Source organism: Nomascus leucogenys, chromosome 5 (genome assembly GCF_006542625.1).
Source record: "Nomascus leucogenys isolate Asia chromosome 5, Asia_NLE_v1, whole genome shotgun sequence".
NCBI lineage: Eukaryota > Metazoa > Chordata > Mammalia > Primates > Hylobatidae > Nomascus > Nomascus leucogenys.
The window spans coordinates 71,758,318-71,784,199 of NC_044385.1; the positions used below are offsets into that span (position 1 = coordinate 71,758,318).

The following is a 25,882-nucleotide window of genomic DNA, read 5'->3' on the forward strand; positions in this document are numbered from 1 at the left end:
CTGATTTCCACATGAACCTTTGTCTTGTAGTACTGTTTTTCCAAATCTGGTTTTATCTCTGATATTGTATGAGCAATTGCCTTCCAGCTTGTTCTTGTAACATACAGCTTATTTTGGGGAGCAAGGTCACAGACTTAGCAAGTTTACGTGACAGCAGTTTTTCCCATACTAGGATTTCCTTCTTATTTGGGCAGATGTGGGGTTCCTATTCTTGGAAAAGAAAGCTTTCTTTAAAAGATAAAGCTTATGGCGTCACAGTTCATTATGGTTTGCTTTTGTTTTATGTCTGTATTTCTAGTATTAAATAGTTAACGTGGGCAAATGAGAGGTGACCGTTATAGCTTTAAAAGAGGTTTGGCAACCTACACTGGGATTTAAGATGAAATTTAGTTTACGTATCTGAAATGAAAAGTTTAATCTCATTTGCTTTCTGTCAGATACCAACAACTGCTAAATGATATCCACCAGTGTTACCTTGATCAGCGGGAGCTCCTTTTGGGCCCTAGTATTGCTTGCACTGTTGCAGAGTTAACCAGCCAAAATAATAGAGATCACTGTGCCTTGGTAAGTTTCTACTTGTTTTGGTTTAATGTTAAATCTTCCTCTTGAGTTATGTTGATATCCTAGAAACTATACTTGGTTAAATAAGTTTTGGTGCCCATAGTTAACTAAAAAAGCATGTTTTTCATTATGACAAATCTAGTTTGGTAATTAGCCTTATTCACCTTTGCAAAATACTCTCATTTTTTACTTATTTTTTGAGATAAGAAGATTCACAAATAAGTATTGTTCTTGAAAAATGAGATTTCAAAGTTTGTAGATTTATATTAACAATTTAGCTTTTGCTGCAGAAGTGCTTTTTTGTTTAGTGTAATGTTATTCATACTATAAATTTTTTTACTATAAAAATGCATAAGAGCTCTTTTTTGAAATGCTTTTGAACTAGAAAAGTAATTTGTGTTTATTATGAAAAGTTTAGAAACTAAAGCATCAAGAAAATAAAAGTCACCTATAATCTCATTATGCAGTCATCTATCGAAAACCAACCATTTTCTGTTCCTCAGTAAGATGTTTTAAGAGTATGTATGTGTAATCTCTGCACATAAAGTGTAGGCTTTGTTTCATAAACATCAGAAATGTTGTGTGTCTTTAACTGTAGGTGGTGTGTGTTTGTTTACTGCAGGTTCGTAGTGGCTGTGCCTTCATGGTTCATGTCTGCCAGGATGAACACCAACTTTACAATGAATTTTTCACAAAACCAACGTCAAAATTAGAGTAGGTGGACATGGAATCTAACTCTTATTCATAAAATTTAACTTGCTAATGGCCATAATGAATCAGTATATTATAGGAGTATTCTATCATTAACTGGAGAATGATTTAACTTGTGTGTGTCTGTGAACAGAATATTGTTGGGTGGGACAGATATTTTCTTAAAAGTTATTTTCTAAAATGTGCAACTTACATGCTTTTGTATTATTTGTAATGTAATTATTTAGATATTATGGTGTGATAGAAAGAAATCTATACAGAATTCTGTAGCCTCGGGATCTAGATCCCCTTGTCTCCACTAAGTACAATAATTCCTTCTAGTTAAAAAATTCTCTGATTCTAACTAATGAAAAGATTTAAAAATACAGATACTATTTAATAACCTTTTCTTTATTTTTCTCAAAATGTCTTTCAGATCCACTGTTAGTCACTTTTGGTTTCTTCATGTTCACTCTTTTGACTCTTACAAACATTCCAAGCTTATGACTCTTGTAATGAGGAAGAGAAAAGTATTTTATGGTTTTAGTTGAAGTGATCACTTTTGATGAAATACCGTGTATAGAAGAGTACCATTGACAGTATGAAGCATAGAGACAACTTAAGTTTTTCTTTTTAAATGTTTAAAATTTCTCAAAATACTTGGCATATGACCAAAGTACTTTGAATTTTATTTATCTAAATCTATAAGTATTCAATAATTTTAAACTTGTCTTTCCTGGGGGAAAAAGTTACCATTTGATTGATAGTGAAGTAGAATATAAAAGGTAATTAAGTCTTCTGAAATACTTTTTGTTGTTTTTGAAAGGACATATAGAAAATTGTTGCTGAAATAGATAAAAGTTGTAATAGGTTGACTTTTGTTTGGGGGTAGCTACTTTGAATTGACTGCTGTGGATTGCTTGATTCTGAGCTTTTAAAGCAAAAACTGTTTCTAGAATTACTTTCAGCTTTTCTCTTATCATTCTGTAACGTCCTCAGATACTATTTTCCAGTAGATACTTATTGTTCTTATTGAGTGGAAGAAATCAATGAGGATTTCTAAACTATTAGAAAATCCTGAAAAAACTACTACTAATAGACATTTTTATTCTTTCATTTTAGTGAGCTTTTGGAGAAACTGTGTGTGTCATTGTATGATGTCTTCAGGCCATTGATCATTCATGTTATTCACTTAGAGACTCTGTCGGAACTTTGTGGGATTCTTAAAAATGAGGTGCTTGAAGATCATGTGCAGAACAATGGTAAATGAGTAGAAATGATCATTTTAAGTTATATCACTGGCTCAATGAATTTGAAAAAAAAAGTGTTTCTTCCCTCACCCCGCTAAATACATACATTTAATATTTTTGAAGCTTGGCTTGATGCCTTACCCCTTCTTGAATGAAGTTGCACCTTATTCTGTCACTAAAGACACAATCAGATAGGGAAAGAATCTTAAAATCTGGGTAAAATTAGTAATAAAATAATTATAGTCAAGTTTTCTTTCTGGCATCTGGAATCCAGATAGAACACATCATTACTTTTGGGTTAGGCATTTCTAGCACACTGTTACCAGAATACAAAATACATAAATAAATAATTGAATATATTGTATACTTTTGATTAAAAAACAGGAATTGTTTTTGTGTATATTCATAATAATATTTGATCTGTTTTGAAATTACAAATAAAGAAAAGCGGTTCTCTGGAATAGCTCTACTTTGTCCATCTGTTATATTCTTCAGTATTTGATTTGATTGTCATAGAGAACATGATTTTCCTAATAGTACCTAGGTACCTTTAAAAAATACCCTTTAGGCCGGGCATACTGGCTCATGCCCGTAATCCCAGCACTTTGGGAAGCCGAGGTGGGTGGATCACCTGAGGTCAGGAGTTCGAGAACAGCCTGGCCAACATGGTGAAACCCCATCTCTACTAAAAATACAAAAATTAGCCAGGCCTGGTGGCAGGTGCCTATAATCTCAACTACTCGGGAGGCTTAGGCAGGAGAATTGCTGGAACCTGGGAGGGGGAGGTTACAGTGAGCTGAGATTGTGCCATTACACTCCAGCCCAGGCAACAACAGCAAGACTCTGTCTTAAAAAAAAAAAAAAAAACCCTTCAAGTAATTATTCTACTCACAGAATTTATTGTCCTCACTTTGGCTTTCATTGAGACACTGAATTTGTTACTCTTCCAAAGTTACTCAATTGCATTTAACTCATTCATTTTCTCACATTTTACTGCTTCTAAATTTTTTATTGCTTCTGATTTTAAAATTCTTATGTTTTTTTTGTTTTGTTTTGGTTTTTGAGTTGGGGGGTCTCACTCTTGTCATCCAGGCTGGAGTGCAGTGGCACGATCTCGGCTCACTACAACCTCTGCCTACCGGGGTCAAGTGATCTCCCACCTCAGTCTCTTGAGGAGCTGAGACTACAGGTGCATGCCACCACGCCCAGCTATTTTTATATTTCTTTTGTAGAGAGGGGGTTTTGCCATGTTGCCCAGGCCAGTCTTGAGCTCCTGGACTCAAGCAGTCTGCCCTCCTTGGCCTCTCAAAGTGCTGGGATTACAGGTGTGGCCACTGCACCTGGCCAAAATTAATGTGATTTTTTTTCTTTTCTTTTTTTTTTGAGACGGAGTCTCGCTCTGTGCAGTGGTGCGATCTCGGCTCACTGCAGCCTCTGCCTGCCGGGTTCAAGTGATTCTCCTGCCTCAGCCTCCTGAGTAGCTGGGACTACAGGTACGCACCACCATGCCCAACTGATTTTTGTATTTTTAGTAGGGATGGGGTTTCACCATGTTGGCCAGGATGGTCTCGATCTCTTGACCTCATGATCCACCCGCCTCGGCCTCCCAAAGTGCTGGGATTACAGGCATGAGCCACTGCACCTGGCCTCTTTGTTTTTAAATAGAGATAGGGTCTCACTGTGTTGCCTAGGCTGGGCTTGAACGCCTGGACTCCAGTGATCATCCTACCTGCGCCTCCCAAAGTGCTGGGATTATAGGTATGAGCCACCGTGCCTCGCCTAATGTGATTGTGTGTTATCTTTAACCCCCTATCTTTTGGAAGGCTGTTACAGGATTACTAGTGTGTCTTAACATGGATGGCATCTTTTTTATTTATTTATTTATTATTTTTGAGACAGGGTCTTACTCTGTTGCCCAGGCTGGAGTGCAGTGGCATGATCACAGCTCACTGCAGCCTCAACTTCCCAGGCTCAGGTGATTCCCAGCTCAGGTGATTCCCAGCTCAGCCTCTCAAGTAGATGAGACTACAGATGCGCACCACCACGCCTGGCTAATTTTTTGTATTTTTATGGAGATGGAGTTTTGCCATGTTACTCAGGCTGGCCGATCTTGAACTCCTGGGCTCAAGTCATCTGCCTGCCTCCCAAAATGCTGGGATTATAGGCGTGAGCCCCTGTGCCTTGCTGATGGCATCTTAGAAATAAATACTATGTAAACTCATACTTTATTTTACTTTTTACTTTTCTCAGTGAAAATGTTAACAAGGCATTTAATATCTATGGTACTCAATTTGTTTGTAAAATGGGGATGATGATAGCCCAGTTAATAAGCTACCTTAGCAATTTCTTAGGCTTGGTCTGAAGCTATATGAAATAACTTTTAAAGAGCAAAGCACTCTTAAAATTCAGATTTTATTATTCATATTAATAATATAAACAGAGTACTGCCCAGTTTTAAAGTTGAGGAAATTGAAAGACGTTCATTAAACTTTTCCAAGCTCATTGAGTCATGCTGAAATAGAATACAATCACAGCCTCTGAAGCAAAAGTGGTTCGTACTGTTTCTGAACAATTTAGTAACATCTTTGCTTGTTTAAAAGAAAGTGTTTTTCTAAATCTAAAAGAATGGATGATTGCACTTTTTTTATCAGCTGAGCAACTGGGGGCATTTGCAGCTGGAGTTAAGCAGATGTTAGAAGATGTACAGGAGCGACTCGTCTACCGAACCCACATCTATATTCAGACGGACATCACGGGCTATAAACCAGCTCCTGGAGATCTGGCATATCCCGATAAGTTAGTCATGATGGAGGTAGGATCTCCTTACTTGATCTCCCGTCTGCCCCCACACAGCTTTTAGATGTTTTATTTATTATTATTTTTAAAATATATATATTAAAATAGAGATAGGGTCTCCCCTTGTTGCCCAGGCTGGTCTCGAACTCCTGAGCTCAAGTGATCCACCTGCCTCAGCCTCCCAAGTGCTGGGATTACAGGCATGAGCCACTGTGCCTAGCCTAGATGTTTTTTACTAGTTAAAATGGGATTTTTCTTTTTAATTCTTCCTCAAAATGTAAAATCAAGATAAGTTTGCTATAAAAATTAAAGGAGATAAAATTTAAAAGAATTAAAAATAGTTTGTTAGGTTTTCTTTCCTTCCAGTTATGTTTTTTGTTTTGTTTTGTTTTGTTTTTTGTTTTTTGAGATGGTGTCTCACTCTGTCACCCAGGCTGGAGTACAGTGGCGCGATCTCGGCTCACCACAACCTCTGCCTCATGGGTTTGCGCCATTCTCCTGCCTCAGCCTCCCGAGTAGCTGGGACTACAGGCGCCCGCCACCACAGCCGGCTAATTTTTTATATTTTTAGTAGAGACGGGGTTTCACTGCGTTAGCCAGGATGGTCTCAATCTCCTGACCTCGTGATCCACCCACCTCAGCCTCCCAAGGTGCTGGGATTACTGGCGTGAGCCACCGCACCCGGCCCCTTCAAGTTAGGTTTTATAAACATTCTATTCCATTCTCTTCCCATTGGCAGGAAATACACATTCTCAATTTTAAAATTGAATTAGTGATTCCTGTGATTTCTCTTTTTTTTGAATAAGTGGCATAGTAGAAGGTCGATGATGTAGGAGCCACCAGGTTGATGGTGATGATGTAACCGTGTGTCATGCTCTCTCATAAAAACCCTGGAGGCCGTCTCCTCAAAATTATACCGTACAAGTGTCCAGTTTATGGTTTGAAGACTTGGGTTTATCTTCCTGATCTTTCAGTTCCATATATGTCTTCATTTTCTTTGCACTCTGGACAGACTTTAAATAATGCCTAAGATATTAGTATTGAAACAGAATTAGAACTTTTTAAATGGAAATTTTCAAATATAAGCAAAAGTAGAAATTGTAATATGATGAACTCTTAGGTACCATTACCTCAGCTTCAACATGGCTAGACTTTTTATACTCCTTTTCACCCCCATTAATTATTTTAAAGCAAATTCCAAACATGATTTCAATTAGTAAATACTTCAGGCCGGGAATAGTGGCTCATGCCTGTAATCACAGCACTTTGAGAGGCTGAGGTGGGAGGATCACTTAATCTCAGGAGTTCGAGACCAGCCTGGGCAACATGGCAAGAAACCCCATCTCTACTAAAAATACAAAAATTAACCAGGTGTGGTGGTGTGCTCCTGTGATCCCAGCTACTCAGGAGGCTGAGATGGGAAGATTACTTGAGCCCAGGAGGTAGAGGTTTCAGGGAGCCGAGATCACGCCACTGCACTCCAGCCTGGGTGACAGAGCCAGACCCCGTCTCAACAACAACAACAACAACAAAAAAGTGTGACCACTGAAGGCTAAGCAGGACGGAATATAACTTTACACTCCTGAAGGTTAATAGATTCTGGGTTACTCCTTCTAAGTAGCAGAAACCAATGAGCAAAAGAAAATCGAGTCAAGAGGTTAAATAAGCAAAACAACAATAACAAAATTAAAAAGAAAACTTTCAGTAGGTAACTCTAAAAAGTTAAGGGCATTTTTATTTTTAACGCAACCATAATATAATTATCACACCTAAAAACAGTGTAGTTCCTTAATATCATCAAGTATCTAGAACTTATTTTTCAGATTCACCAGTTGTTAATATTTCATCACATTTACTTTATCTCTTTGTGTGTGTGTGTTGCTGAGCCATTTGAAAGTTGCAGACATCATGACTCCTCATTCCTAAGTACTTCAGTTCTTATTTCATAAGAATAAAGACAATTGTTCATATAGCCACAGTATCATTTTTGTATTTAAGGAAATTAACATTAATTCAATAATATTATTTATATATAGTCCATATTGAAATTTCCCCATTTGTCCTTCAGATGTCTTTTTTTTTTTTTTTTTTTTGAGACATAGTTTCACTCTTTTCGCCCAGGCTGGAGTGCAGTGGCGCCATCTTGGCTCACTGCAACTTCCGCCTCCCGGGTTCAAGCGATTTCAAGAAATTGTATATGATGTGAAGTAGGGGTCCAGTTTCATTCTTCTGCATGTGGCAATCCAGTTGTTCCAGCATCATTTATTGAAAAGGCTAGTATTTGTCTGTTGGATGGTCTTGGCACCCTTGTTGAAAATCAGTTGACCATAGATGAATGTTTTTTTGTTTTTGTTTTGTTTTGTTTTGTTTTTGGACTCTCAAGTTTATTCCATTCATCTTTATTTCTTATCCTTGTGCTAGCACCAGACTGTCTGGATTACAATTGTTTTGTAATAAATTTTGTACTTGGGAAGCAGTTTTGTTATTTTGTTCTTGTTTTTTTTTTCAAATTGTTTTGGCTGTTTTGGGCTCCTTGCAATGCCATATGATTCTAGTAATTTGAATCGTCTTTCTTTTTTTCTTGGTCAATCTAGAGTCCTTTGTTTTCTTGCACAAGATGATCCAGGCGTTCACCTTTTCCTTGCTCCAGGAATGTTTCACATTCCTTGCTCCAGACCTATGGTCAGCTCTTTCTCCAGGAACCCTTGGTTCCTTAAGGGGAAAGAGGGTGGTATTTAGAAACCAAGATCTGAGTATTAGGTGTGCTCATTTCTAGTGGTGGATTACTTCTAGCTCTCTTTAAAGAGCTAGAAAATATACATTTTAAAATATCATGAGTTCATACTGAAATCTCCAGTTCAGGTCCAGTTCCACAGGGTTCTTCCTTTTCCCATATCTCGTATTTGTGTTTCCAGTCCCACAGAAGAAACCCTGGCTCCCAGCACCTCTAATGTATTTACTCATTTGCTTCAAGTTACAACATACGCAAAATAGTTTCAGAATTATAACACTAATGCCATGACTAATAGCAAACTTAATTCAAGATTTTTGTACTACTTTTGTTCTTAGAATATATCCTACTAAGATATACAATGAGATTGCTGTCAGACATTTGATTCTAAATATAAATCTGCAGATTTCAAATCTCTTTAGAGATTTTTGCCCATGTAAGTTTGCCATTTGCATGGCGTAGGGGGAAATGTAAGAGTGAGATAGACCTGGGTTCAAATCCCAGCCCAGTTAGTAGCTCTTTCTTATCTTTTATTAGTATGTTTAATTATTTGTAAAACAGGCATAGTACTGACCCTGGAGGATTGTTGTAAGAGTAAAGATAATGACCCAGAAAGCACTTAACGCTGGTAGTCATATGATAGACAGTGGCTGTTGTCATTTATTTAACCCTTGAAATATTTAAAAACAGAACATTTGACTTTTTAAAAATAGTCTTGGCCAGGCACCGTGGCTCACGCCTGTAATACTAGCACTGTGGGAGCCAAGGTGGGCGAATCGCTTGAGCCCAGGAGTTCAAGACCAGCCTGCGCAACACAGTGAAACCCCAACACAAAAATGCACAACACAGTGAAAGCGCAACACAAAAAATGCAAAAATGAGGCAGGCATGGTGGCGGCTGTAGTCCTAGCTACTCAGGAGGCAGAGGTGGGAGGATCACCTGAGCCCAGGAGATGGAGGCTGGGGTGAGCTGTCACTGTGCCACTGTACTCCAGCCTGGGTCACAGAGTGAGACACTGCCTAAAAAAAAAAAAAAATTGGAGGCCTGATTATTTTATTTGAAAAATTCCAAAGGCAGTTTTGGTGCTAGTTAGTTTAAAAAATGTCCCTTGAAATAATTTTGCTAAGTCATCCTGTTTCTAACATATTTTAAAAAAATATAATCTTGAGAAATCTGTAAGCTATTAAATTTAAAAAAAATGTAATCTAATTTTTGCCAGGTCTAAACACTAATCTTGCTTAATTAGTTTATATCAGGAGTGCTGTAGACCTAAATATCTGTGGAAAATAGATTAAAGATAATTTCTTCCTAAGTGTATCCTGTATTCATCAGCATATCTTTTGTCACAAAGTGCCAGTCTGTGTTGTTAAAGTTGTCAGATGTGGCTCAGATACTATCCTGTTTCCATTTAGACTGCTTTTCTTGGATGTCAAATGTCCTAATTTCTTTTATTTTTATTTTTAAAATAGACTTTATATTGTAAGATAGTTTGAGATTTACAGAAAAATTGAGAAGGTGGTACAGAGTTTTTATATACCCTGCACCCAGTTGCTTCTATTACTAAGATCTTCTGTTGGTATGATACATTTGCCACAATGAATGAACCAGTGGTGATTCATTGGTATTTATTTACTAAGGTCCATAGTTTATTCAGGTTTGCTTAGTGTTTTTCATGTCTTATTCTATTCCAGAATCCCATTTACAACACCACATTGCACTTAGTTTTTATGTCTTTTTAGGCTCCTTTTGTCTGTGACAGTTTTTCAGACTTTTCTTGTTTTTGATGACTTAGCAGTGTTGAGAACTGGTTTATAGTGTTGTCATGAGTATTTCAAGCTTTTTATATGATGCCCCTTTGTTGGAATTCGTCTGATGTTACCCTTATGATTAGACTAGTGTTTTGGGTTTTTGGGAGGAAAACCACAGTGGTGTAAAATGCCATTGTTATTACATCATATTAAGGGTACAGCCTTTCAACATGAATGTTCACTGTTGATATTGAACTTGACCATCTGGCTGAAGTAGTATTGTCAGGTTTCACCACCGTGCAGTTACTCCTCCACTTTCCACACTGTACTCTTTGGAAGGAAGTCCCATGTGTAACCCATGCTCAAGGAGTGGGTTGTGCTCTACCTTTTTTGAGGGCAAAGTATCTATGTAAATACTTGGAACTTTTCTGTAAGGGAGATTTGTCTCTTTTTGCAATTTGTTGATTCAATCACTTACTGATGTCAGTGTGGGCTTATGGATATTTATTCATACTTTGGGTTATAGTTCACTGGTACTTCATTTTGCTGCTCCAGCTTTCACCACTGGGAGCTCTTTCAGTTGGCTCCTATGTCCTTTTGACATACTCATTTATGTAGATTTTTTATTTTGAGAACTTCCTTATTTCCTGGCACTGCAAGAACTTCAGCTGCATCAGTATATTTCCTGCCTCTGTCCTAGAATCGACCGTTTCTTCAAGGAGTGCTGGTTCCTTTATTGAAGGATTGTATTAGAAACAGATCTGGGCATTAGGTGTGCTCATTGCTACGGGGGTATTGTTGCTTTTAAGCTCTCTCAGGTGACAGCATAGAAATACGTGTGTATACTAGATCAATCCTGTTGCTCCACATCCTCACCAGCATTTTGACTTAACCTAATTTATTTCAATGCCTAGGTGGATAAATGTGTAATAATAGGTATGTTCGTTTTAAAGTTAACAGGCTGGAAATATGCCCTTACCTGTTTTGAGGATGTTCTCCTAAACTCACAACTCTTCCTCTGACTTCTATTTAAACTTATTGTATTTTTGGCTAGTTATGTTAATTATTTATATGTTGTTACTTTTTAAATAATGTACAGAATCAACCTTGCAGGGATCAGATTCCCTTGTAGGGCAGGCAGTGGAGGCTGTTTCTTTTCTGTGGTCCATAGCAGGAATTACCTTTATGTGTCTTGGTATTGCGGATAACAACAGGGAGCAGATGGGTGGTCCATTTGCAGGAGCTGCCTTGACTTTGAGGGCCACAAAGCAGGTATGATGAAGACTAGGTCTGTTTCCCAGCCTGATCTAGCCAATGGTGCTCCCTCCTTTTCCTCCCCTCCTGGCCTTCATTAGGAATATCAGTTTTTGTATTATAGATAAGAATGCCTGTTTTAATTGCTGTGTCTGATAGGACGTTAGGTGATAAAGTTTTCTCTATGCTTCCCTCACATTGTAATTTAGTGGTATATTTGGTATGTTTATTCAGTCATTACATGGCCTGTATCCTGGATGCTCCCTTGTGTAGTAGACCTTTTGGCTTAAGGGTAACCACTTGCAGTAAATATGCTTACTTTGTTTTTCTTTTGGTGAGGGACTGGGGTATAAGAGTGGTCTGGCTGTGACATCTGCATGCCGTTTAGGGATTAGCTGTACTTTCCAATTTCTGCACGCAGAATGAGTGGACTGGTCTGTGTGGTGGGGAGTCTGTTTCCTAATCAATTCTCTGGCCATTAATTTTTTTTTTAATTTCAATAGTTTTTTGGATACAGGTGGTTTTTGGTTACATGGATAAGTTGTTTAGTGGTGATTTCTGAGACTTTAGTGCACCTGTCACCCAAACAGTGTACACTGTACCCAATATGGAGTCTTTTATGCCTCACCCGCCTCCCAGTCTTTGCCCCGGAATTCCCAAAGTCCATTGTCTCATTTTTATGACTGGCCATTCTTTTTGACAGTAACTAAATGACTGTTAGGTCTTCATTTCTGTGTATTTCCACCTTTATAATTAATGTAAATTAGTGGGATTTTCATTACTAATTTAGTAGTTGGTGTCTCCTTTGTATACTGTATGATATTCTTTAGGCAGTGAGTCCATGCTAATTTTTAAAAAATATCTGTTTCAAAAATAGCATACTGTAGCTATTATCACATAAAGAAAAAGCCTGTCATTTGGATTGGCCAGTTACTTGAACAAAAACATTTCTGATATTCAGAATGTATCCAGCCTTAAATCTGAATAGTTTCCAAATGTGAAGTTAAAAAAATATATACTTTGTATAAAGAACATGTTCATGTTGCAAACACTGCTGAAAACGATAACGTTCCTTCTGATGTCTTTATACAGCAAATTGCACAGAGTTTGAAAGATGAACAGAAGAAGGTACCTTCAGAAGCTTCATTTTCAGATGTTCACTTAGAAGAAGGAGAGTCTAACAGTCTGACAAAATCTGGTATGTTATGATGTCTTAACTGCCAGCATTTATTCATTTGGGTTAATAAACCTTTACTGAGGACTTGTCCTGTCCCAGGCATGAAAAACAACTTGTGCCTTTGAGGAGCCCACACTTTATGGGGGGAGATTGCCAAGCCACAGACAATTCAGTGGTGAGTGAGATGCTGATGGTTTGCACAGGGTGCCCTTGGACCATGGATGAGGGGCATGGAAATTGCGAAGGGAGATGAGCTCTGAGTGTGGGAAGGTGGACTCAATGTGGGGTGTGGTGTCTGAGAGCTATAATGTTTTTATGAAGAGTGTGAGAGAGCCAGGTGAAGTAAGTTTGTTTAAGATAGAATAGAATGTAGGAAGGCATGCAGGAATGGAAAACCATGGCTATTTTGCATAATTCAAGTGGTTTGGTATGTTCGGGCCCAGGTTGTATGTGGGGAAGGAGCAGGTAAAATAGGCCAGATAGGGATAGATGTCATGTGATAGTCTCATGGCCTTTGGACTTCTAGCTGGCATAGTGTATCATGGTGACTGGACCATCAGATTTGCATTTCGTAAACATACTGAGTGTCTGGGACTGGAATAAAATATTATTGACACCGTTGTGTGGAATGGCTTGGACTAGGGTACATGTTATACAAAGAGCAAAATTGTCCCAAGAATCACCCTGGATACTCATCAGGGACCTAGACAGCAAGCTAGATGGGAAGTAAGCCATCCCTTCCCCACCCAGCTATAAGAGTGGCCCTAAAGCCTAGCTCCCCATGGGATGACTGGGAAGGTAGGTACTGTAACTCCATGGGCTTTAAAGAGCCCCAGCTACCTCAGGATCCCCAGGTGAAGGGCATCATCAGGTGTTCTGAGTCTACTCTATAAACAGTTGCTACACTAAATCCAGACTGTCAAGCAGCTGGATATTGCCCATCTGACAAAGCCATTTTATCACGCTTGCCCTGTAGGAGGGAGGACCCACAGAGGGCTGAAATTTCCTCCTCTTCAATAGAACCCATACCATGTCCTAGTACATCTCTTGGTCCTAGTATACCTCTTTATGAGTACTGGAGAGACAAGAGTACATTTCTGTCTTGCCAACCCCGGACTTGTGCGTTTTCTCTTTCCCCACTAAAGCCTACTTTTTAACCCATTACTGGCATTACAATGAGGCAGTAATGGGTTATTGGCAGAACTGTAGAGACTGATCAGGAAGTTGTTATATTTTTCCATTTGAAAGATAAAGGTGGTTTGAACCAGGATGGTGTTGGGGGGGATGGAGAGAAATACAGAGATGAGGGATATGGTTAGAAGTTTGAATCAGTAGAATTTGATGGCACCTCAGATGTGAGGGTTGAATAAGGTCCATGTGGAACAACTGAGAGGGTCTGTATTATATGGTTCTAGAAGCTGTACTGTCCAATATGGTAGCCACTGCCATTGAGCATGTGAAATGTGGCTAGTCTGAATGTGCTGTAATTGTGGCTAGTCTGAATGTGCCATAATTGTGTAAGATTCACACCAGATTTCCAAGACTTAGTATGATATAAGGAATGGAAAACAGGCTGGGTGCAGTGGGTCACAGCTGTAATACTAGCACTTTGGGAGGCCGAGGCGGGCGGATCACCTGAGGTCAGGAGTTCAAGACCAGCCTGGCCAACATGGTGAAACTCCGTCTCTACTAAAAATACAGAAGTTAGCCAGGCGTGGCTGCATGCGCCTGTAATCCCAGCTATTCGGGAAGCTGAGGCAGGAGAATCTCTTGAACCCTGGAGGTGGAGGTTGCCATGAGCCGAGATTGTGCCACTGTACTGCAGCCTGGTGACAGAGTGAGACTCCATCTCAGAAAAATAAAAAAAAATGGAAAATATCTTATTAGTAATTTTTATATTGATTACATGTTAAAATGATATTTTAGACATATTGGATTGAATAAAATATACTAAAATTAATCCGGCTTCCTTTTTTTTTTTTTGAGAGACAGAGTCTCACCCTGTTGCCCAGGCTGGAGTGCAGTGGTGCAATCTTGGCTCACTGCAACCTCCGCCTCCCGGGTTCAAGCAATTCTCCTGCCTCAGCCTCCCGAGTAGCTGGGACTACAGTGCGCACCAGCATGCCCAGCTAATTTTTGTATTTTTTAGTAGAGATGGGGTTTCGCTATATGTTGGCCAGGCTGGTCTCGAACTCCTGACCTCAGGTGATCTGCCTGCCTTGGCCTCCTAAAGTGCTGGGATTACAGGCGTGAGCCACTGTGCCTGGCCAATCCTGCTTTCTTTTTACTTTTTTTTTTTCTTTCAAAGAGATGAGGTCTCACTGTGTTGCCCACGTTGGTTTCGAACTTCTGTGCTCAAGCGATCCTCCTGTTTTGGCCTCCCAAAGTGCTGGATTATAGGCATGGGCCACCATGCCCAGCCATTTTTTTTTTTTTTAATAGACATGGAGTCTTGCTATGTTGCCCAGGATGGGTCTTGAACTCCTGGGCTCAAGCAGTCCTCCTACCTTGGCCTCCCAAAGTGCTGTAATTACAGACGTGAGCCGCTGTGCCTGGCCTCTTTTTACTCTTTTTTTGGAGACAGGGTCTGGTTCTGTCGGGCAGGCTGGAGTGCAGTGGCGTGATATTGGCTTACTGCAACCTCTGCCTCCTGGGCTTAAAGCCAACCTCCCACCTTAGCCCCCCAAGTAGCTGGGACTGTAGGCTCATGCCATCATGCCTGGCTAACTTTTTTACTTTTTAAAATGTGACATTTTACTGTGTCACATTTATGATTTACATTATATTTCTATTGAACAGCACTGCCCTAGAGCTGTAGAGAGAAAGACTGATTTAGAAATAAAGGATGAGGTGTAGTTGATGCTTTGGGCTTGTGTAAGATCATCCTAGGACAGAGTGTAGGGTGACTGTAGCAGACGTCTTGGGAGAGAAACTGAGCCAGTGCTGACGTTAAGGAGCAAATGGAGATAGAGGAGTAAACTAAGCCCACCAAGAAGGAACAGCCAGCGAGGTCAGAAGTGGGCAAGTGAGAGAGTGTGATTGATGTCAGAGGAGGAGGGGTTGGCAGTGTAGTTTGCGTAAACAGGTGAGAAGATCGAAATCTCAAGAACATTGTGGTTATAAAGTGGCATGCTAAGTTTTAAAACTTTAGAGGTGGAATAGTTGAGAGGAAGAAGGAAGTCTGTAGAAAGTAGTAAGAATGTAATTCTGCAAGTATTAAGAAAATCTGCCCCTGGGGTAGGGGTGTGAGGATGGAAGAGAAAGTCTTTGGAGTTGAGAAGGTAAGGATGAACAGCTCGTCATCTGTGCAGTTATCAGTGTTATCACAATGGCGATAGAACTTGGGGTAGAAAGCAAGGCTCTGAGTCAGGTAGGAAGTGGAGCAAAACCAAAAAGAGTACGTCATAATCACTTTTCCTGGTTTCCTGGTTCCCTGGTTCCCACCTCTAAAGCTGGAAGTGAGAGAATGAGAAGCCTCTGAAAGGAGGGCTTTAAATGATGTGAAGTTCATGGCATAGAAGGAGGTGTCAGGGCAGATTGGTGGAGGGACCCATCTTGTGTAGAGACTAGTTATCAGTACCTTCAAAAAGCACAGCTTTGTTTTGTATGTAGAGCAAGTAAGGGGGAGGTGAGGCCCACGGAGGATGATGGAGGCAGACATGCAGGAGGGCTGTGGGAGAAGCCCTGGTCCCGGGGCCTGCTCTGCTCCTCAGGAGAGGCATCCAGAGGGCACTTGGCTTTTGATGGTTTGCCCCGGTGAACTAGTATTAGTTACATAGGAAAGGGAAAAAAATGAACACAAGCTGACTTCTGGCTTTAAAGTACTTAAACACATTTGTTTGACTAAACTTTTATTTGAGGGAATTCTTTTGGCACTTTATTTTGAAGAAGGGATCTTGCACATACCATATTCCTAAGGAAAACTATAAATATTTCATCTCCTAAATATTCTTTGATGTAATTTGTTTATTCTTTTTCTTTAAGAAACTTAATACAAATTAAATGTTAGTTTAAAGTGAGCTCTTATGGAAGAAATTTAAAAATTATACAAGTTAAATAGGAGTGGTGAGAGAGAGAGAAAAAAAATTATACAAGTAGTACTTGTTTTTGGAAAAAAAGCTTACAGAATTGTAAAGTGAAAGTACTGGCCAGGCACGGTGGCTCACACCTGTAATTCCAGCACTTTGGGAGGCCGAGGCAGGCAGATCACCCACGGTCAGGAGTTTGAGACCAGCCTGACTAACATGGCAAAACCCCATCTCTACTAAAAATACAAAAATTAGCTGGGTGTGGTGGCACATTCCTGTAATCCCAGCTACTCGGGAGGCTGAGGCACAAGAATTGCTTGACCCCAAGAGGTGGAGGTTGCAGTGAGCCGAGAATGTGCCACTGTACTCCAGCCTGGGCAACAGAGCCAGACTCTGTCTCAGAAAAAAAGAAAAAAAAAAAGGCTGGGCGTGGTGGCTCATGCCTGTGATCCCAGCACTTTGGGAGGCTGAGGTGGGGGGATCACTAGGTCAGGAGATCAAGACCATCCTGACCAACATGGTGAAACCCTGCCTCTACTAAAAATACAAAAAATTAGCCGGGTGTGGTGGCATGAGCCTGTGGTCCCAGCTACTCAGGAGGCTGAGGCAGAAGAATCACTTGAACCCAAGAGACGGAGGTTGCAGTGGGCCGAGATCGTGCCGCTGCACTCCAGCCTAGGTGACAGAGCCTAGGTCCATCTCAAAAAAAAAAAAAAAGGAAAGAAAGCACTAAGCTTCAACATTTCCCTCATCCCATTCCCCTCAAATCTGTGCTATACAACCTCCAGGCCTTCTTGTAAGCATATGCTGCTATAGCCATTTATAAAAAGGAATTAATGTTTGCTCTGTAACTTATTACCAGTGTATCATAGATCTACTTTTATTTTCTTATTATTGAAAACATTCCAAATATACAGAAAAGTTGAAAGAAAGATGAATGACGAGCACCCATACCCACAACTTGGATTCAAGACTTAACATTTTATTTTTTATATATATTTATATATATATACATATATACACACACACACACACATATATATACACACACATATACACATATATGTGTATGTGTGTATTTGTATACAGTGTTGGGGTGTGTGTGTGTAAGTATATATTTTATGAACCATTTTAAATTATTGACATCATTGACACTTCACCCTTGAGTATTTCAGCATCTCCAAAAAATAACGACATCTTTTATTTAACAATAAACCATTATTGCACTAAAAATTTAATGAGTTTGCTAATGTCCTCTAATGCGTAGTCCATCTTTCAATATCACCTCTTGTCTCAAAGTATTATACCAGCTCCACTCTTCATGGTTCATTTGAAATTTGGTCCCTCGACCGAGAAGTGATTGTGCCTCCCTTACAGAGGTGTCTTTGCCCAACCACACTCCCCACCCGCTCTTCCTCACAGTCGCTAGAGTCTGCCTTTTCTGACCTTCCCAGTGCTGGGGGGAAGCCCGCTCTGGTCACCTGGGAATTGGGTGTACTAACTAGGCCTGTATGTGGTTTGACTCAGAGTGAGGAAGACAGGCTGACAGGTGAACCTGCTGTGATTAATCCCCCTTTTTAGAAGTGCTTTGTTTTCTTGTTACTCCCCCACCTCCACAGGCTCCCACCTGCTTTCTTCCTCATGACTACATAGAGATCTGCCTCCTTTTTTTTTCTTTGAGGTGGAGTCTCACTCTTGCCCAGGCTGGAGTGCAGTGGCGTGATCTTGGCTCACTGTAACCTCTGGCTCCCAGGTTCAAGCGATTCTTCTGCCTCAGCCTCCCGAGTAGCTGGGACTACAGGCACGTGCCACCATGCCCGACTAATTTTTGTATTTTTAGTAGAGATGAGGTTTCACCACATTGGTCAGGATGGTCTCGAACTCCTGACCTCATGATCTGCCTGCCTTGGCATCCCAAAGTGCTGGGATTACAGGCGTGAGCCACTGTGCCCGGCTGATCTGCCTCCTTTTTAATGGCTGCATTCTATAATGTGATTATGCTTTTCCTATGTTCCATAAAGATTATTGATCACAATTTGGGAAAAGCAACTTGGGTTGAGCATATATATATGAAGCTGGAATGTATGTATGTCCATATTCATGTGTATTCTCACTTACTGTGTTAAATCTTGCCTGTCACTGATTTAGATTTCTTGGAGTATTCTTGATGAAAACTGAGGCGGGAAAAAATTGGTGCCCTCTAGCTATTGATAGCTAATGAGAATAAGCAGTTTATAGTTGCCATGTAAATTATTGTAAGACAAACATCCACATGTGTGAAATGTGTCTTCTTTTCCACTTGGGTTTTAGGTTCAACAGAATCCCTCAATCCTAGACCACAGACCACAATTTCTCCAGCAGATCTTCATGGAATGTGGTATCCTACGGTGCGAAGAACTCTTGTCTGTCTCTCCAAATTATACAGATGCATAGATGTACGTGTATCTTTACTGTGAATTGCTTGCTCTTTCACTTGAAATATTTTTTAATTTACATTTTAAGATCTTGATAAAGTATTTTGTTGGATATTCTTAAAATCATGATTTTTAGATATGGAAGTAACGTGAGGTCAAGCTAATTTAGGAATTTCTAACCTGAACTTTCTATAGAAACTTATAATTCAGTAATGGGCTTTGGGGATTCTATGGACACCTCAAGGGAGGATAATTGTGGGCAAATTTTGCATGACTGTTTTATATGTGCATTCCTGAGGAGAAGATCCTGACTGCATTTAGAGCAATGATTAAATATAGCAGTCAAGTAATGAATTGTCTGGATGCCACTATTTCTTAAGGATATGGTTCAAAAGGAGTATGCATTTACCCTTACACCACAGAGGTATTTTATACCAGAGTCCTAGGACTGCACAGTTGTTTCATTGGGTCAGTAGAGTGTACACTACTCTATATTTAATTTAAAATGCATAATTGCTGGGCTTTGTGCTCATAGATTTTGAAATGCTACCAAAAGTGCCTTTTGCCCAGTTCTGGGACTCTTAAGGATGGGCCCAGATCACCTCTACAGACTTAGATGTCTCAGCCTTTTTGCCCATCTGATGAGATCTCTTCCAGAGATAGGTTTGGATCTCTTCCTCCCCAGGGTGTCCGTTCGGTTTATTGAATAATGATATTAGGCTAAGATTCAGCAACTTCCTGCAGTGGAGTCAGGATCCCAGGGAAAATACACAGGAGGCATATTCCACATAGAACCCATTGTCATCACAGACTCTAGTAAATCCTCTTAGGGTGCTTAACAGCGATTTTAGCTAAATAGTAGGTAGGCCTGAGGAGGTCACTATGCCAGTTTTGTCTTATGCCTTAGGCTTGCTTATTCTTTTTTCACCTAGCTTATATTCAAATCTTAACACTTTTAGTCTTACCGATCAAAGGTGAGGAAAGACAATCCAGTGTAAAATACATTAAGGCTGAGCAGGGGAAGGCGAGGGTCTTGGTCTAAGCTGCTCATCTTAAGCTTTCTTAGGCAGGGTTAGTGACCCAGCAGGTGGCAGCTCCAATCTCTCCTTCCTATAGTAATAGCCTTTTGGGAAACCACAGAATGGGGAGAAGCAATGTAAAAAGAGAATAACATCAAGTCAGAGACCAGGGCCCAGGACAGTGGCCTAATAATGAATAGGCTCATATTTATGTAGAATGGAGGCTGGGAGGGAAGCAAGGGGACTGACAGGAGTCCTGGTCCAACCACCATGCCACACCTCTGGGAAGATAGTAATGGCAGAATTAAATTAAGAATCAATCCCAGCACTTTGGGAGGCCGAGGGGGGCGGATCACAAGGTCAGGAGATCAAGACCACGGTGAAACCCTGTCTCTACTAAAAATACAAAAAAAATTAGCCGGGTGTGGTGGTGGGCGCCTGTAGTCCCAGCTACTCGGAGAGGCTGAGGCAGGAGAATGGTGTGAACCCGGGAGGCGGAGCTTGCAGTGAGCCGAGATTGCGCCACTGCACTCCAGCCTGGGTGACAGAGCGAGACTCCGTCTCAAAAAAAAAAAAAAAAAAAGAATCATACTGCCCATACCATTTGGTAACCCGTTTTTTTTTTTTAAACTCCATTATGAATTTCACCGCCTCTTTCAGCATTCTTTGATTTCATAAACAGTATTCTATAATTTAGATTTAGTTGTATTTTATTTGTCAGTCCCCTGTCTTTGAACATTTATGTTATTTCCAGTTTATGGCTGTTCTAAATAATACTGTAATGAAGAGCCATGTACATGGTTTCCTAAAATACAATTCTGATGTATTTTTAGAAGTGAATTTACTGAGGTTTGTTTTAAAGTTGGTTTTAGAGATTTAAAAAACAGCCCCACATAAGATCGTGTTGGAGCGAAGGCTCCATGAGGTCAGAACCATGCCTGCCTATATTTCTAGCATCTAGCACAGTGCCTAGCATGCTAATCAATATTTATTGAAGGGTCACATGAGTGTTTCCAGAGATGACTGCATATTACATATCTATGTGTTGGTCTAGAAAGGTTGCATGGGAATAGGAAACCAGGAAGAATAATACAAGTAGTAAATTAATCCAACCATGAGGTCAAGCAGGCATTGTTATTTGCACTTACAGCCTAGGATTTTCCTTTTTTTTTTGTCTTGTCAAGTGCCACAGGCTGATTATTCTCTTTTATTCCACCAGAGGGCAGTGTTCCAAGGATTATCACAGGAAGCATTGTCTGCCTGCATTCAGTCCTTACTTGGAGCGTCAGAGTCTATCAGCAAAAACAAGGTTTGATGAAGTGTTAGGTGAAATCCTGTTTCCTGGTAAAATATTGTGGAATATAGCATTTACTTATAGGCACAGAAGTTTAAAGCTGTTTTGGCAGTAGGATTTGTTTAACATGATTGAATTTTGAGGCTCTTTGAGAGAAACTGTTATTTCATTATAGTGCTAAATAAAGACTGTACTATATAAGAGAGTCCAACTTTGCTAAAGTACCAAAAGTGGTACTTAGGTTACACATTCTGTAGGGTAAAGGTTTCTTGTTGTAGTCCTAGCCACTGGGGAAATGGTACTATTTCCCTGGAATACCAAGAAAGCATTTTCAAGGAAACATCACAATTTATAATCATCTCTACGATAATGTTTTAAATAGTTGAATGTTCTTACATGGAGGAAATGAGTCAGTCAATTTTGAGAACAGGTAATTGTGGCTCTGGGTTGTGTGACTAGAAGGAGTCACCATGACTGTATGGCTTACAGTTTTGTTTGTTTTTGAGACAGGGTCTTGCTTTGTCTCCCTGGCTGAAGTGCAGTGGTGTGATCATAGCTCACTGCAGCCTCGATCTCCTGAGCTCAATCCATCCTCCTACCTCAGCCTCCCAAGAATCTGGGACTACAGGCATTTACCTTCATGCCCCAGCTAAGTTTTGTATTTTTTGTGGAGACAGGATTTTGTCATGTTGCTCAGGCCAGTCTCAAACTCCTGGGCTCAAGTGATCTGCCCACCTCGGCCTCCCAGAGTGCTGGAATTACAGGTATGAGCCACTGTGCCTGGCCTATTTTTTTTTTTTTTTTTTTTTTTTTTTTGAGAGAGGGTCTTACTCTGTCACCTAAGCTGGAGTGCAGTGGTATGATCTCTGTTCACTGCAGCCTCAACCTCCTGAGGTGAAGCAATCCTCCTGCTTCAGCTTCCCGAGCAGCAGGACTACAGGCACCTGGCTGAATTTTTTATTTTTTATAGAGACAGGATCTCACCATGTTGCACAGGCTGGTCTCAAATTCCTGGGCTCAAATCGTCCTCTTGACTCAGCCTTCCAAAGTGCTGGGATTACAGGTGTTAGCCACCGCACTTAGCGGTTTATAGTTTTTAATCCAGAAAATCTAGGGCTGAAGGCTGCTGGCATGTGCTTCTCCCACAGACCCTGAGATTTTTTTTTTTTTCCCCAGGAAGTAGAGCATGTTCAAAAGTGTTGCTTTGCTTAACTCTCCTCTTAAAATACCTGTCACCTATAGGGAAGGAGCTGTGGGAGCTGTTTCTAGCCAAAATTTTCTTCCCACTTGGCGTGTTCAAATCCTGTGAACTTTTTTTGATATATGGATTTATAAACTTGACTTTTAAGTTCAAGGCTTTTATATATATAATATATACATATAAATTATATATATAATATATACGTGTAAATTATATATATAATATATACGTGTAAATTATATATATAATATATACGTGTAAATTATATATATAATATATACGTGTAAATTATATATATAATATATACATATAAATTATATATAATATATACGTATAAATTATATATATAATATATACGTATAAATTATATATATAAAAGTGATATATACATTTTATATATATATCTCTCTCCACAGAATAATTTGGGATCTTGTTGTTAGGAAAGCTGTATCTTTGTGACCACTATATTTTTCTCATTCATGAAATGGAGAGGTGAAATGAAATTTTCACATGGGGACTAGAAATAAAGTTACAGACAGGCAGATTTAAGTTTTAACAAGTATTTCCAAGTCTGTGCCCACACATTTTTGATAATAGGTGAAATTAGAAAACACATGTCTAATGTTAAGGAAATGGTTAAGTAAATTGTGGCATGTTTTATATAACAATATTACACAGTCATTAAATTTTTAAAAATGAAACAGTAAAATTTAACTTAAACAGATTAAGAACAGATATTTAAGATGCAAATCAGATAATATGGTATGACTATGTAATAAAATGCATTGAAGAAAATATGTAACAGTGAAAGCTTTTAGGTGACTATGGATGATTTTTTCTCTCATTCCCTATACATTTCTTTATTTTCTACAGTGATCCGATGTTTCTCAGATCTCAGGAGGGAAAAATATGACCTAATTTTTAAAAAAGTTCGTAGGCTTATGTCCTCTTGTACCACTGTCCTCTCCTTTTTTTTTTTTTTTTTTTTGGGACAGAGTCTCACTCTGTCACCCAGGCTGGAGTGCAGTGGCGCTATCTCAGCTCACTGCAACCTCCACCTCCTGGGTTGAAGCCATTCTTGTTCCTTAGCCACTCAAGTAGCTGGGATTACAGGTGTGTGCCACCACGCCCGGCTAATTTTTGCATTTGTAATAGAGACAGGGTTTCACCATGTTGGCCAGGCTGGTCTTGAATGCTTGACCTCAAGTGATCCACCTGCCTTGGCCTCCCAGAATGCTGGGATTACAGGCGTGAGCCACTGCACCTGGCCATGTCCTTTCTCTTAAGGGAGGCATGAAAAGCCTTTTGATAGTTCGGTCTTTTGCCCTCATTATCTGTAGGCCATCCTCTTTTATCTAATTCTGCTTCCTACATATTATAAGAGGTTTAAATATGTATGGGGAAGCTCTCAATTTGATGGACACTAGCTTATTATTTTCATGGTTGAGCTTGTGTACTTTTTTTTTTTTGAGACAGAGTCTCGCTCTGTCACCCAGTCTGGAGTGCAGTTGTGCGATCTCGGCTCACTGCAAGCTCCGCTTCCCGGGTTCACACCATTCTTCTGCCTCAGCCTCCCTAATAGGTGGGACTACAGGCGCCCGCCACCATGCCCGGCTAATTTTTGTATTTTTAGTAGAGACGGGGTTTCACCATGTTAGCCAGGATGGTCTCCATCTCCTTACCTCATGATCTGACTGTCTCGGCCTCCCAAAGTGCTGGGATCACAGGCGTGAGCCACCGCGCCTGGTCAAGCTTGTGTACTTTTATCTTAAAAAGTGATCAGTGAAAATGGATTAATGTCTTAAAGAGTTTTTTAAGGCAAGAAATTGTTCTTACATACTTAAACTGAGCACCTGTCAACAAATTAACATGATACTATTTGCTGGATTACAATAGCTTTAGTGAAGTAATAAAATCTATATGATACTATTTTTGGCATCAGAGTTGTTAGGTCTTTTAAAAATAGAGCAAGTATTTAAAATGTGTAGCATTTCCCACTTACCTGGTGCTCTGTGTTCCCGTATGCAGAGTGACTTTCCATGACATAAGTCACTGATCATGTTTATTAAAATCAGTGGAGAGAGTAAGCGAGACTGGGAAGGAATCTTCATTTAATAACACCTTTAAAATTTATATTGCTTACTGAAAGATAACTTTATCTTTTCCTAAGGTAATATAAAAGTTTCATTAGCAGTATTTTCAAAATAAGATTCTGCCTTGAGTAACAGGAAGAAGGAGCAAATACAGCCTTGCTCTTATTAATATACAAACTCTTTTCTGAAATGAGAGCTATGATTATTCAGTATTTGAGGATTGGGTCAGAGGTTTGAGAACTGATCATGAATCACAAGACTTTCGTGGATGGTCCTGAGAGGGCAGAAGGACATGCTGGACCTTCAGGGATGTGGGTAGTCAGAGCTCTGTTGGTGGCAGGAGGATCCAAAATGGCAACCCCAAATCATTTTACATTTGTATAAATATAAGTATGTCTGATGTTCTAGATATCGAAACCACTTTGACCAAATAGTGAAAGCCATGTTCCTGAGGAGAAATTAGAATGCCAGGCCAGGTCAGGATTGTGCTTATTCTTTGAGCCTTTCTTTACCTCCTCTGCTCTTGGCCACTGTTAGGCTGCATCATCTCTTCTACCTCTGCACCAGATGAAAGTAGATTGGACTTCTCTTTGTAAATGTGTTGCTTTACAGCCTTGTGTCTTTCTTGGATTTTTAAAGTAGAGCAAGTGACAGTGCAAATAAGAGTTTGAAGCAAGATTTTTTAACTTAATTCTAGCATGGGGAGAGTTCATTGCACAACAAAAGAGAATTGACACCATAGGCTGTAAACCTAGGTAGATTAATGTTGATTAATAATGTATGCTTTATATGCTTTTATTTTGATTTAATATGTGATCATATCCATTTTTCTGTCTTATAATTTAGACTCAGATTGATGGACAACTTTTCTTAATTAAGCACCTTTTGATACTTCGTGAACAAATTGCTCCATTTCACACTGAATTCACCATTAAGGAAATTTCCCTGGACCTCAAGAAAACTAGAGGTACTTTGCTGTCCTGGCTGGCACACTTGGGTGTGTTTGATCTGTCCAGATGTGTCAGCACAGGTTTTAGGTTTATTTTATGTTCATCTGCAATTTTTTGCATGCTTTGCTTGCTGAATATGTTACTTGTTCATACTAAGCTGAGCTGTCACCATGCTAATGACTTCTAACTTGCTGTATTTTCTTTATGAAGGGAACTGTATCTGGACATTTCAGTTTATAATATTAGACTCATTTAGACTCTGCCACATATTCCTACAACCAGTTAAAAAGTGAAAAATCTGTATAATAACTGCTTCCTAAGTAAGTAATATCAACTAGTTGGGATGATTTTAAGCACTGAGTTGAGTTCGTCAGTTTATGAAAATTCAGGAAGCCAGCTGGGTAAAATGAGAAGAGTACTTATCTAAGAATTTGAAAGCATTGGGTTTTACCTGTCCCATCATTTCCTGGCCCTTGTGTGATCTTGGGTGGGTGTTTTAGCTTCCCCATGCCACCTTCCTTTTAGGTAAAATGAGCATAATGAACTTGTCATGATACCTTCACGAGGTTATCAAGATCATTAAGACCGAAAAGGAATGAAAATATATGTTAACATCTTTATAAATTTCAGGTGCTTAAATAAACTTCAGTGGTATTAAATCAGCAATCATGTAAGA

At 39.6% G+C, this 25,882-nt stretch overlaps 1 protein-coding gene across 1 annotated transcript in view; it reads left to right on the forward strand.

Annotated features, from left to right (window-relative positions):
• Positions 1-25,882, forward strand: part of COG3 (component of oligomeric golgi complex 3) — a 70,167-nt gene that overhangs the window by 24,241 nt on the left and 20,044 nt on the right. Inside the window, exons 10-17 of the mRNA XM_003270050.3 lie at positions 438-564; positions 1,184-1,275; positions 2,374-2,513; positions 5,153-5,313; positions 12,123-12,228; positions 18,546-18,670; positions 20,888-20,977; positions 25,103-25,223. Coding sequence (XP_003270098.1) covers positions 438-564; positions 1,184-1,275; positions 2,374-2,513; positions 5,153-5,313; positions 12,123-12,228; positions 18,546-18,670; positions 20,888-20,977; positions 25,103-25,223 — 962 coding nt within the window. The remainder of the gene's footprint in view (positions 1-437; positions 565-1,183; positions 1,276-2,373; positions 2,514-5,152; positions 5,314-12,122; positions 12,229-18,545; positions 18,671-20,887; positions 20,978-25,102; positions 25,224-25,882) is intronic.